This window comes from Hyla sarda, unplaced genomic scaffold (assembly GCF_029499605.1).
Source record: "Hyla sarda isolate aHylSar1 unplaced genomic scaffold, aHylSar1.hap1 scaffold_388, whole genome shotgun sequence".
Classification (NCBI taxonomy): domain Eukaryota; kingdom Metazoa; phylum Chordata; class Amphibia; order Anura; family Hylidae; genus Hyla; species Hyla sarda.
The window spans coordinates 215,249-227,697 of record NW_026610407.1 but is presented as its reverse complement, the minus strand read 5'-3'; the positions used below and the strand labels follow the sequence as shown (position 1 = coordinate 227,697).

The window sequence follows — 12,449 nt, the reverse complement described above, 5'->3', positions numbered from 1 at the left end:
GCAGTCCATGGTTATTTAACCGTTTTGCTTCAGCTCTCCACTGGATACTGGAAAATCGGTTTGAGTGTAATCACGTCATTCATTATCTCGACGATTTTCTGTTAATCGAGTCTCCCAATGCCTCGCCCAGGGATCTACAGGTTCTCCGAGCAGTCTTTGACTCTCTCGGGGTCCCAGTGTCTCCCGCTAAAACAGAAGGTCCCTCCAGGGTCATCACATTTCTAGGTATTGAGCTCGATTCTCAGAAAATGGAAGCCAGACTTCCTGAAGCTAAACTCATGAGGATTAGATCCGCCATACATAGGCTTAGGGAACGCCCCTACATTTCCAAGGTTGAGTTACAATCCATCCTGGGGATGTTAAATTTCGCTATGCGTATCATCCCCCAGGGACACACTTTCATATCTCGCCTCTTGGCCTTATTACCGTCAGCCTCTGAGCAAAGTAGTCTAATACATCTAGATTGCCAAGCTTTAGCAGATTTAGCTATGTGGGAGTCGTTTTTGCACAATTGGAACGGCATTTCATTTTTTATCCCTAGCATTGGGAACGAATCGCCCATGGTTTTTTCCGACGCTGCCTCTTCAACGGGTTTCGCTGCTATCTGGGGCAATCATTGGTTCGCCGGCCCTTGGCCACCCGAGATCACCCAGATTGAAGGCTTCATAAGGAGTTCGGCAGCCTTTGAACTGTACCCGATAGTAGCCGCTGCTCAGTTGTGGGGTCCAGCTTGGAACAGGACCACTGTTCTTTTCGTGTCCGATAATGCCGCTACCGTAGATATTCTACTGAAGGGTAGGTCTAGATGCCCTATCATCATGAGTTTAGCTAGACGATTAGTTTGGCTATCCCTTCATCATACATTTACTTTCACATGTGCTCACATTGGAGGTATCCAGAATATTGCTGCAGATGCCTTATCTAGGAACAACCTCTCACATTTCTTTCAGGTGATGCCGGAAGCCGATTCCATAGGGGCGCAAGTTCCCCCGTTCCATTCACTAGTCATGAATTGAACCAGCATCTTCGGATAGCCAAACGTTTGGTCAGTGATTCCTTGTCTTCAAATACACGAAAAATCTATGGTACGGCATGGAACTCATTCTCCAAATTCAGATCCGAGCATGCCGAGGGCGACAAGATTTCAGTTCCTTTCCTTTTAGCATATATTGGGTTTTGCCATACCACACAATACTATTAGGAGTTATCTAGCCGGTATCCAACACCATCTGTCCTTAACCAATACCTGTAGTTATTCTATATTCTCTTCCCGCCTGGTGAAGTCCGCTCTGAAGGGCGTCCTCAAGAAGGAAGTCCCTCGCAGCCCAGTCAGACAACCTATCACAGGCAACATGTTCAGGCAGTTGTCCGACTTGTTAGATTCCGCACCGTTGGGTTTCCATGATAGCCTCACATTAAAAGCGGCCATGTACCTTGCCTATTATGGGTTTCTCAGACCGGGTGAGTGTACTGCTCGGTCCGTTAACGCACCCTTTCTTAAGGTCAGTCAGCTGTCTTATGTTTCTGATCGTTTCGAACTGTCCCTCACTCAGACCAAGACCTCGTCCCCGGGTCAATCCGTGACTGTCCGATTTTTCCCCACTGCGCACAAATGGTGTCCTGTCACGGTCCTCCGTGATTTGCTGAATGCCTGTGTTAACCCATCTGCTGATGACCCTTTGCTCCGTTTCAGATCCAATCCATTAACTACTTCTCAGTTCATCAAACATATACGCATTCTGGTCAGGTCGCTGGGAGGAGACCCGACCTCATTATCCGGTCACTCCTTCCGTATTGGCGCAGCTACAGCCGCTTCTAAGCACGGGGTCCCAGCTCACGTAATCAAGAAGTTAGGACGTTGGAAATCCGGATGCTACATGCAGTATATCCCTAACCCTCGCAAAGAAATGGCTAGCGCATTCCAGTCTCTTGTGTTGTAATCTGCAATAAACAAATGTTTGTTTAAAACCGGGTTTTGCCCTCTTTTCCTGGCATATTCTTCACGCCGCAGTTATGGCACACTTCAGACTGCTTAGTTGAGGATGATAGGTTATTGGTTACAGTTGGTTGTTAGGTTAGTATTAGGGTTTTACGCATTTCGCTCATGTAGCAACGACCACAACTACTATATATCCTGATCCTATAGAGATGATAGCAGTATATAGATAGAGATGGAGGATATGTATATAACTACTATATATCCTGATCCTATAGAGATGATAGCAGTATATAGATAGAGATGGAGGATAGGTATATAACTACTATATATCCTGATCCTATAGAGATGATAGCAGTATATAGATAGAGCTGGAGGGGAGGTATATAACTACTATATATCCTGATCATATAGAGATGATAGCAGTATATAGATAGAGATGGAGGATATGTATATAACTACTATATATCCTGATCATATAGAGATGATAGCAGTATATAGATAGAGATGGAGGATATGTATATAACTACTATATATCCTGATCCTATAGAGATGATAGCAGTATATAGATAGAGATGGAGGGTAGGTATATAACTACTATATATCCTGATCCTATAGCAATGATAGCAGCATATAGATAGAGATGGAGGATAGGTATATAACTACTATATATCCTGATCCTATAGAGATGATAGCAGTATATAGATAGAGATGGAGGATAGGTATATAACTACTATATATCCTGATCCTATAGAGATGATAGCAGTATATAGATAGAGCTGGAGGATAGGTATATAACTACTATATATCCTGATCCTATAGAGATGATAGCAGTATATAGATAGAGATGGAGGGGAGGTATATAACTACTATATATCCTGATCCTATAGAGATGATAGCAGTATATAGATACAGATGGAGGATAGGTATATAACTACTATATATCCTGATCCTATAGAGATGATAGCAGTATATAGATAGAGATGGAGGATAGGTATATAACTACTATATATCCTGATCCTATAGAGATGATAGCAGTATATAGATAGAGCTGGAGGATAGGTATATAACTACTATATATCCTGATCCTATAGAGATGATAGCAGTATATAGATAGAGATGGAGGGGAGGTATATAACTACTATATATCCTGATCCTATAGAGATGATAGCAGTATATAGATACAGATGGAGGATAGGTATATAACTACTATATATCCTGATCATATAGAGATGATAGCAGTATATAGATAGAGATGGAGGGGAGGTATATAACTACTATATATCCGGATCCTATAGAGATGATAGCAGTATATAGATAGAGATGGAGGATAGGTATATAACTACTATATATCCTGATCCTATAGAGATGATAGCAGTATATAGATAGAGCTGGAGGGGAGGTATATAACTACTATATATCCTGATCCTATAGAGATGATAGCAGTATATAGATAGAGATGGAGGGGAGGTATATAACTACTATATATCCTGATCCTATAGAGATGATAGCAGTATATAGATAGAGATGGAGGATAGGTATATAACTACTATATATCCTGATCATATAGAGATGATAGCAGTATATAGATAGAGATGGAGGGGAGGTATATAACTACTATATATCCTGATCCTATATAGATGATAGCAGTATATAGATAGAGATGGAGGGGAGGTATATAACTACTATATATCCTGATCCTATAGAGATGATAGCAGTATATAGATAGAGATGGAGGGGAGGTATATAACTACTATATATCCGGATCCTATAGAGATGATAGCAGTATATAGATAGAGATGGAGGATATGTATATAACTACTATATATCCTGATCCTATAGAGATGATAGCAGTATATAGATAGAGATGGAGGATAGGTATATAACTACTATATATCCTGATCCTATAGAGATGATAGCAGTATATAGATAGAGATGGAGGATAGGTATATAACTACTATATATCCTGATCCTATAGAGATGATAGCAGTATATAGATAGAGCTGGAGGATAGGTATATAACTACTATATATCCTGATCCTATAGAGATGATAGCAGTATATAGATTGATGGAGGATAGGTATATAACTACTATATATCCTGATCCTATAGAGATGATAGCAGTATATAGATAGAGATGGAGGGGAGGTATATAACTACTATATATCCTGATCATATAGAGATAATAGCAGTATATAGATAGAGATGGAGGATAGGTATATAACTACTATATATCCTGATCCTATAGAGATGATAGCAGTATATAGATAGAGATGGAGGATAGGTATATAACTACTATATATCCTGATCCTATAGAGATGATAGCAGTATATAGATAGAGCTGGAGGGAAGGTATATAACTACTATATATCCTGATCCTATAGAGATAGAACTGGAGGGCAGGTGTATAACTACCATATATATACTGATCCCATAGAGATAACAGCAGCAGTATACAGATAGAGCTGGAGGGGAGGTGTATAACTACTATATATCCTGATCCTATAGAGCTAGCAGCAGCAGTTTACAGATAGAGCTGGAGGGGAGGGGTATAGCTACTATATATCCTGATCCCATAGAGATAGAACTGGAGGGCAGGTGTATAACTACTATATATACTGATCCCATAGAGATAGCAGCAGTATACAGATAGAGCTGGAAAGGAGGTGTATAACTACTATATATCCTGATCCTATAGAGCTAGCAGCAGCAGTAGACAGATAGAGCTGAAGGGGAGGTGTATAATTATTATATATACTGATCCCATAGAGATAACAGCAGCAGTATACAGATAGAGCTGGAAAGGAGGTGTATAACTACTATATATCCTGATCCTATAGAGCTAGCAGCAGCAGTTTACAGAAGAGCTGGAGGGGAGGTGTATAGCTACTATATATCCTGATCCCATAGAGATAGAACTGGAGGAGAGGTGTATAACTACTATATATACTGATCCCATAGAGATAGCAGCAGTATACAAATAGAGCTGGAAAGGAGGTGTATAACTACTATATATCCTGATCCTATAGAGCTAGCAGCAGCAGTAGACAGATAGAGCTGGAGGGGAGGTGTATAGCTACTATATATCCTGATCCCATAGAAATAGCAGCAGTATACAGATAGAGCTGGGAGAGGAGGTTTCTGGGAGCTGCCAGGATAATCTGATATGTGATGATGTCATCCTGTAGTTCATAGGGAGTCAGCTGACCTAGGACTGACCACTTCCCCTGACACATTAAAGGGGTACTCCGGCGCTTAGACATCTTATCCCCTATCCAAAGAATAGGGGATAAGATGCCTGATCGCGGGGGTCCCGCCACTGGGGACCCCCGTGATCTTGTACGCCGCACCCCGTTACAATCAGTCCCAAGAGCATGTTCGCTCCGGGTCTGATGACATTCTCTGGGGACTGATTGTAACGGGGTGCTGCGTTCAAGATCATGGGGGTTCCCAGTGGCGGGACCCCCGCGATCAGGCATCGTAGCCCCTATCCTTTGGATAGGGGACAAGGTGTCTTAACGCCGGAGTACCCCTTTAAACACTGATTTTCTGTGGGTCAGACTTATCACATGACCCAGTTACAGTAATTAACTAACAAAAAATTTAAAGGAGTAAGCTCAGGGCATATTTAAGCATATTCATTTTTTTTAAATAATTTTTTTTTTTTTTTTAACTAGTAATACATAAAAAATATGTAAATTGGGAATTGTTTAACCCCTTAACGACAATGGACATAAATGTACGTCATGTTGACGTTGTACTTAGCGCACCATGACGTACATTTACGCTCCGCCATGATCGTGAGCACCGGAGTGGTGCTACCCTCATGCCCTTCAGGTCCCGGCTGATATTAGCAGCCAGGGACCCGCCGGTAATGGCGGACATCCGTGATCGTGCCAATGTCCGCCATTAACCCCTCAGATGCCGTGATCAATAGAGATCACGGCATCTGCGGCATCTGCGGCAGTGCGGTACTTTGAATGGATGATCGGATCGCCCGCAGCGCTACCGCGGGGATACGATCATCCAGCATGGCGGCCGGAGGTCCCCTCACCTGGCTCCGGCCGTCTCCCGGGGTCTCCGGCTCTGGTCTGAGATCGCGTAGACCAGAGCAGAAGATGACCGATAATACTGATCAATGCTGCGTCCTATACATAGCACTGAACAGTATTAGCAATCAAAGGATTACAATGAATAGTCCCCTATGGGGACATAAAAAAAAGTAAAAAAATGTGAAAAATCCCCTCCCCCAATAAAAAAGTAAAACGTCCGTTTTTCCCATTTTACCCCCAAAAAAGCGTAAAAAAATTATTTAAAATTATTTGAAAATATACGCCGTGTGCGTAAAAGTCTGAACTATTAAAATATATTGTTAATTATCCTGTATGGTGAACGGCGTAAACGTAAAAAAATTACAGAAGTCACATTTTATTCCCAAAATTTTTTTACAAATTTATAAAAAGTAAAACCTAAGCAGAAGTTGTACAGATAAAAACTAAAGATCATGGCGCAAAAAATTAGTCCTCATATCGCCCCATATACGGAAAAATTAGAAAGTTAATGGTGGTCAAAATAGGTCAATTTCAAACATACTAATTTTGTTAACATAGTTTGAGATTTTTATAAAGCGGTAGAATAATAGAAAAGTATATAACATGGGGATCATTTTAATCGTATTGACCCACAGAATAAAGAAAACGTTATTTTTACCGTAAAGTGAACAGCGTGAAAACAAAACCTTCCAAAATTTGCTAAATTGCGGTTTTCTTTTCAATTTTCCCACATAAATAATATTTGTTTGGTTGCACCGTACATTTTATGGTAAAATAAGTGATGTCAATACAAAGTACAATTGGTGACGCAAAAAACAAGTCCTCATATGGGTCTGTGGATGGAAATATAAAAGAGTTATGGATATTAGAAGGCGAGGAGGAAAAAACGAAAATGCAAAAATAAAATTGGTCTGGTCCTTAAAGGAGAACTCCGGAATATAAAAACTGTCCCCCATAGTGCTGGCAGTAAAAAAATAAAGATGTACATACCTTCCTCCGCTCCCCCGGGGCCTCCGGTAACCGGCTCCGGTCTCCGCTGTGATCCTCTTCCTGGTTGCCGGTGGTCGGAGAGTCTTACAGCGCTCAGCCAATCACGGGCCACAGTGAAGTCCCGACTCGGCCGGCGATAGGCTGAGCGGCAGTGTGAAGTTTTCGGCCCCAGCAGCAGGTGTCGGTGTAGTGAAGAATTTTGTGTCCTGAAGCGTTTTCACACTGCCGCTCAGCCTATCGGCGGCCGAGTCTGACTGCGCTGCGGCTGGTGATTGGCTGATTCATCCGACCACCGGCAACCAGGAAGAGGATCGCGGCGGAGACCGGAGCCGGTTACCGGAGGCCCCGGGGGAGCGGAGGAAGGTATGTACCCCTTTACTATTTTACTGCTGGCACTATGGGCGACAATTTTTATATTCCGGAGTTCTCCTTTAAGGGGTTAAATCACATTGACTTAAGAGTCAATTTAGCAAAATTGCATTTTCTTCTCAGTTTCACCTCACAAATAATTATTTTTTCCAGTTTTATAGAAGATTTTATGGAAATGAAGGATTTCATTATCACGTACAGTGGATCCTGCAAAATACATGTCTGTGTCTATTAACAGGCGAGGAGGAAAAAATAAGATGCAAAAATTATAATTATCTACATCATTAAGGGGTTAAAATAATAAAGAATACACAAATAAACTCTTCTGCACTGCGCACACCACAGAATCTCCACATTACACTTGTCTATTCTTCCTGCAGATTCCGCTGGGAAATGTATTACAGTCTATGAGACGCAGCATTTCTGAGCCGTCCGATCGGCCATCGGAACATTCAAATCTGCGGAATGTCGCCCGTGTTTTCTGGGTGTTCATTCCGCATATTTTCAGCTGTTTGAACCCGGCCTTAGTGTTCTTAGTGCCAAGAAGAAAGGAGACACATAATAAAATGGGGAGAAGAAGAAGAGAGCCCACCTATCCTGTCCTAGAGATAAACATTTGGCTGTTTGTTTGTTTTTAACCTCTTCTGCTCTGGACAGTTCCTGACATGGACAGAGGTGGCAGCAGAGAGCAGTGTGGTCAGACATAAAAGAACTACACAGATTTATCTGCAGCATACAGCAGCTGATAAGTACTGGAAGGCTAAAGATTTATAAATAGAAGTAATTTACAATTTTAAATAACTTTTTAGCACCAGTTGATTAAAAAAATTGTTTTCCATGTAATTCCATAAAAAATGATTACAGCCGGTGACTTTTCTCTGAATTAAGTGGTTACTACTCACCTGGGTGGTTACCTGTAGGAAGGTCCTCCTTATACTGCTCATCACTGCTCACATCTGTCTCTTCTTCTTCCTTTTTGTCTGTAGCTTTAATATAGATCAGATCTTTCCTTGTAGGAATGTCCTCCTTATACTGATCATCACCACTCACATCTGTCTCTTCTTCTTCCCTTAATTCTGTATTATTACCATAGATTAGATCTTTCCCTGTTGAAATGTTGTCCTTATACTGCTTATCACTGATCCTATCTGTCTCTTCTTCTTCTTCCCTTAAGTCTGTAGTATTACTATAGATTTGAACTTTTCCTGTAGGAATGTCCTCCTTACACTGCTCATCACCGCTCACGTATGTCTCTTCTTCTCTTAGGTCTGTAGTATTACTATAAATCAGATCTTTCCCTGTTGAAATGATGTCCTTATACTGCTTATCACTGCTCCTATCTGTCTCTTCTTCTTCCCTTAAGTCTGTAGTATTACTATAGATCAGATATTTCCCTGTAGGAATGTATTCCTTATACTGCTCATCATCGCTCACATCTGTCTCTTCTTCCTTTATGTCTGTAGCATTAATATAGATCAGATCTTTCTCTGTAGGAATGTCCTTCTTACACTGCTCATCACTGCTTACATCTGTCTCTGGAGCATTAATATTGTTCAGATCTTCACCCTGATTCATAAGATGTGGAAGAAATATTGTAAAAGTCATCAGACAGTAGGAGAAGTCATGTGGGATGTTATAGATGAGCAGGAGATGAGGAGTCATGGAGGGTGAGGGGACTGACCACAAGAGCTTCACAGCCCTTCTATAGATCATAGGGAATATCTCCATCTACCTGATTATCCTGTGGAAGAAGAGGACGGGGACACCTCTCTGGTACTGTTCTCTTACTGGATCTGACTGTAGGGAACACATACAGAGACTGAATTCATTCTTTACATACAAATAATGAGAGGACGTGTGTATATAGTCATGTCTATTACCTGGTGATGTGAGGGGCTGCTGATCCTCCATCATGACCTGATCCTTGTACTGATCCTTGTGTCCTTCTACATACTCCCACTCCTCCATGGAGAAATAGACCGCCACGTCCTGACACCTTATAGGAACCTGACACATAATGATACAGTCATCACCCCGACCCCTCCAGTGGTGTTACTGTATAATGTCCCAGCATTCCCAGCAGTGTCACCTCTCCAGTCATCACCAGACCCCTCCATTACTGTATAATGTCCCAGCAGTGTCACCTCTCCAGTCATCACCAGACCCCTCCATTACTGTATAATGTCCCAGCAGTGTCACCTCTCCAGTCATCACCAGACCCCTCCATTACTGTATAATGTCCCAGCAGTGTCACCTCTCCAGTCATCACCAGACCCCTCCATTACTGTATAATGTCCCAGCAGTGTCACCTCTCCAGTCATCACCAGACCCCTCCGTTACTGTATAATGTCCCAGCATTCCCAGCAGTGTCACCTCTCCAGTCATCACCAGACCTCTCCATTACTGTATAATGTCCCAGCAGTGTCACCTCTCCAGTCATCACCAGACCTCTCCATTACTGTATAATGTCCCAGCAGTGTCACCTCTCCAGTCATCACCAGACCCCTCCATTACTGTATAATGTCCCAGCAGTGTCACCTCTCCAGTCATCACCAGACCCCTCCATTACTGTATAATGTCCAGCAGTGTCACCTCTCCAGTCATCACCAGACCCCTCCATTACTGTATAATGTCCCAGCAGTGTCACTTCTCCAGTCATCACCAGACCCCTCCATTACTATATAATGTCCAGCAGTGTCACCTCTCCAGTCATCACCAGACCCCTCCATTACTGTATAATGTGCCAGCAGTGTCACCTCTCCAGTCATCACCAGATCCCTCCATTACTGTATAATGTCCCAGCAGTGTCACCTCTCCAGTCATCACCAGACCCCTCCATTACTGTATAATGTCCCAGCAGTGTCACCTCTCCAGTCATCACCAGACCCCCCCATTACTGTATAATGTCCCAGCAGTGTCACCTCTCCAGTCATCACCAGACCCCTCCATTACTGTATAATGTCCCAGCAGTGTCACCTCTCCAGTCATCACCAGACCCCTCCATTACTGTATAATGTCCCAGCAGGGTCACCTCTCCAGTCATCACCAGACCCCTCCATTACTGTATAATGTCCCAGCATTCCCAGCAGTGTCACCTCTCCAGTCATCACCAGACCCCTCCATTACTGTATAATGTCCCAGCAGTGTCACCTCTCCAGTCATCACCAGACCCCTCCATTACTGTATAATGTCCCAGCAGTGTCACCTCTCCAGTCATCACCAGACCCCTCCATTACTGTATAATGTCCCAGCAGTGTCACCTCTCCAGTCATCACCAGACCCCTCCATTACTGTACAATGTCCCAGCAGTCACACCTCTCCAGTCATCACCCGACCCCTCCATTACTGTATAATGTCCCAGCAGTGTCACCTCTACAGTCATCACCAGACCCCTCCATTACAGTATAATGTCCCAGCAGTGTCACCTCTCCAGTCATCACCAGACCCCTCCATTACTGTATAATGTCCCAGCAGTGTCACCTCTCCAGTCATCACCAGACTCCTCCATTACTGTATAATGTCCCAGCAGTGTCACCTCTCCAGTCACCACCAGACCCCTCCATTACTGTATAATGTCCCAGCAGGGTCACCTCTCCAGTCAGCAGCTCCATCATCTTGTTGATGACTTCTAAGATCTTCTGTTCATCCATTTCCTCATGTATCAGGAAGTGAGGTGGGGGCCCCGGGATTGGGCTCAGGGTTCTTCCCCATCCTTCACACACAGGGGCCTGACAGCGCCCACTAGAGGACTTCTTCACTACTGTGTAATCCTGTGTATGGAGAGACACATTAATATCACTACATACATTCCCAGAATCCCTCACCTCTCCAGTCATATCCTTCTGTTATTACATAGATAAGAATGAGGTCATGTGACATCACTCCCAGAATCCCTCACCTCTCCAGTCATATCCATCTGTTATTACATAGATAAGAATGAGGTCATGTGACATCACTCCCAGAATCCCTCACCTCTCCAGTCATATCCATCTGTTATTATATGGATAAGAATGAGGTCATGTGACATCACTCCCAGAATCCCTCACCTCTCCAGTCATATCCATCTGTTATTACATAGATAAGAATGAGGTCATGTGACATCACTCCCAGAATCCCTCATCTCTCCAGTCATATCCATCTGTTATTACATAGATAAGAATGAGGTCATGTGACATCACTCCCAGAATCCCTCACCTCTCCAGTCATATCCATCTGTTATTACATAGATAAGAATGAGGTCATGTGACATCACTCCCAGAATCCCTCACCTCTACAGTCATATCCATCTGTTATTACATAGATAAGAATGAGGTCATGTGACATCACTCCCAGAATCCCTAACCTCTCCAGTCATATCCATCTGTTATTACATAGATAAGAATGAGGTCATGTGACATCACTCCCAGAATCCCTCACCTCTGCAGTCATATCCATCTGTTATTATATAGATAAGAATGAGGTCATGTGACATCACTCCCAGAATCCCTCACATCTCCAGTCATATCCATCTGTTATTACATAGATAAGAATGAGGTCAGGTGACATCACTCCCAGAATCCCTCACCTCTCCAGTCATATCCATCTGTTATTACATAGATAAGAATGAGGTCATGTGACATCACTCCCAGAATCCCTCACCTCTCCAGTCATATCCATCTGTTATTACATAGATAAGAATGAGGTCATGTGACATCACTCCCAGAATCCCTCACCTCTCCAGTCATATCCATCTGTTATTATATAGATAAGAATGAGGTCATGTGACATCACTCCCAGAATCCCTCACCTCTCCAGTCATATCCATCTGTTATTACAAAGATAAGAATGAGGTCATGTGACATCACTCCCAGAATCCCTCACCTCTCCAGTCATATCCATCTTTTATTACATAGATAAGAATGAGGTCATGTGACATCACTCCCAGAATCCCTCACCTCTTCAGTCATTTCCATCTGTTCTTACATAGATAAGAATGAGGTCATGTGACATCACTCCCAGAATCCCTCACCTCTCCAGTAAGCCGGAAGAGTATCTGTAGGGTGAGGTTTATGATCCTGTCGGCCATCTTGTTCCTGTCTCTCTCCATGGTTGATTGGTCATCC

The 12,449-nt window shown here is 42.8% G+C and overlaps 1 protein-coding gene across 1 annotated transcript in view; it reads right to left on the bottom strand.

The window, feature by feature from the left end:
- The window catches only part of LOC130332793 (zinc finger protein 436-like), a 63,207-nt gene extending 52,122 nt beyond the window's left edge, over positions 1-11,085 (bottom strand). The window contains exons 1-4 of the mRNA XM_056553822.1: positions 10,938-11,085; positions 9,228-9,354; positions 9,080-9,144; positions 8,250-8,913 (exon numbers count right to left, since the gene is read on the bottom strand). Of these exons, the coding sequence (XP_056409797.1) occupies positions 8,250-8,913; positions 9,080-9,144; positions 9,228-9,354; positions 10,938-10,997 (916 nt within the window). The 5' untranslated portion in view covers positions 10,998-11,085. The remainder of the gene's footprint in view (positions 1-8,249; positions 8,914-9,079; positions 9,145-9,227; positions 9,355-10,937) is intronic.
- Positions 11,086-12,449: the final 1,364 nt, after the last annotated feature.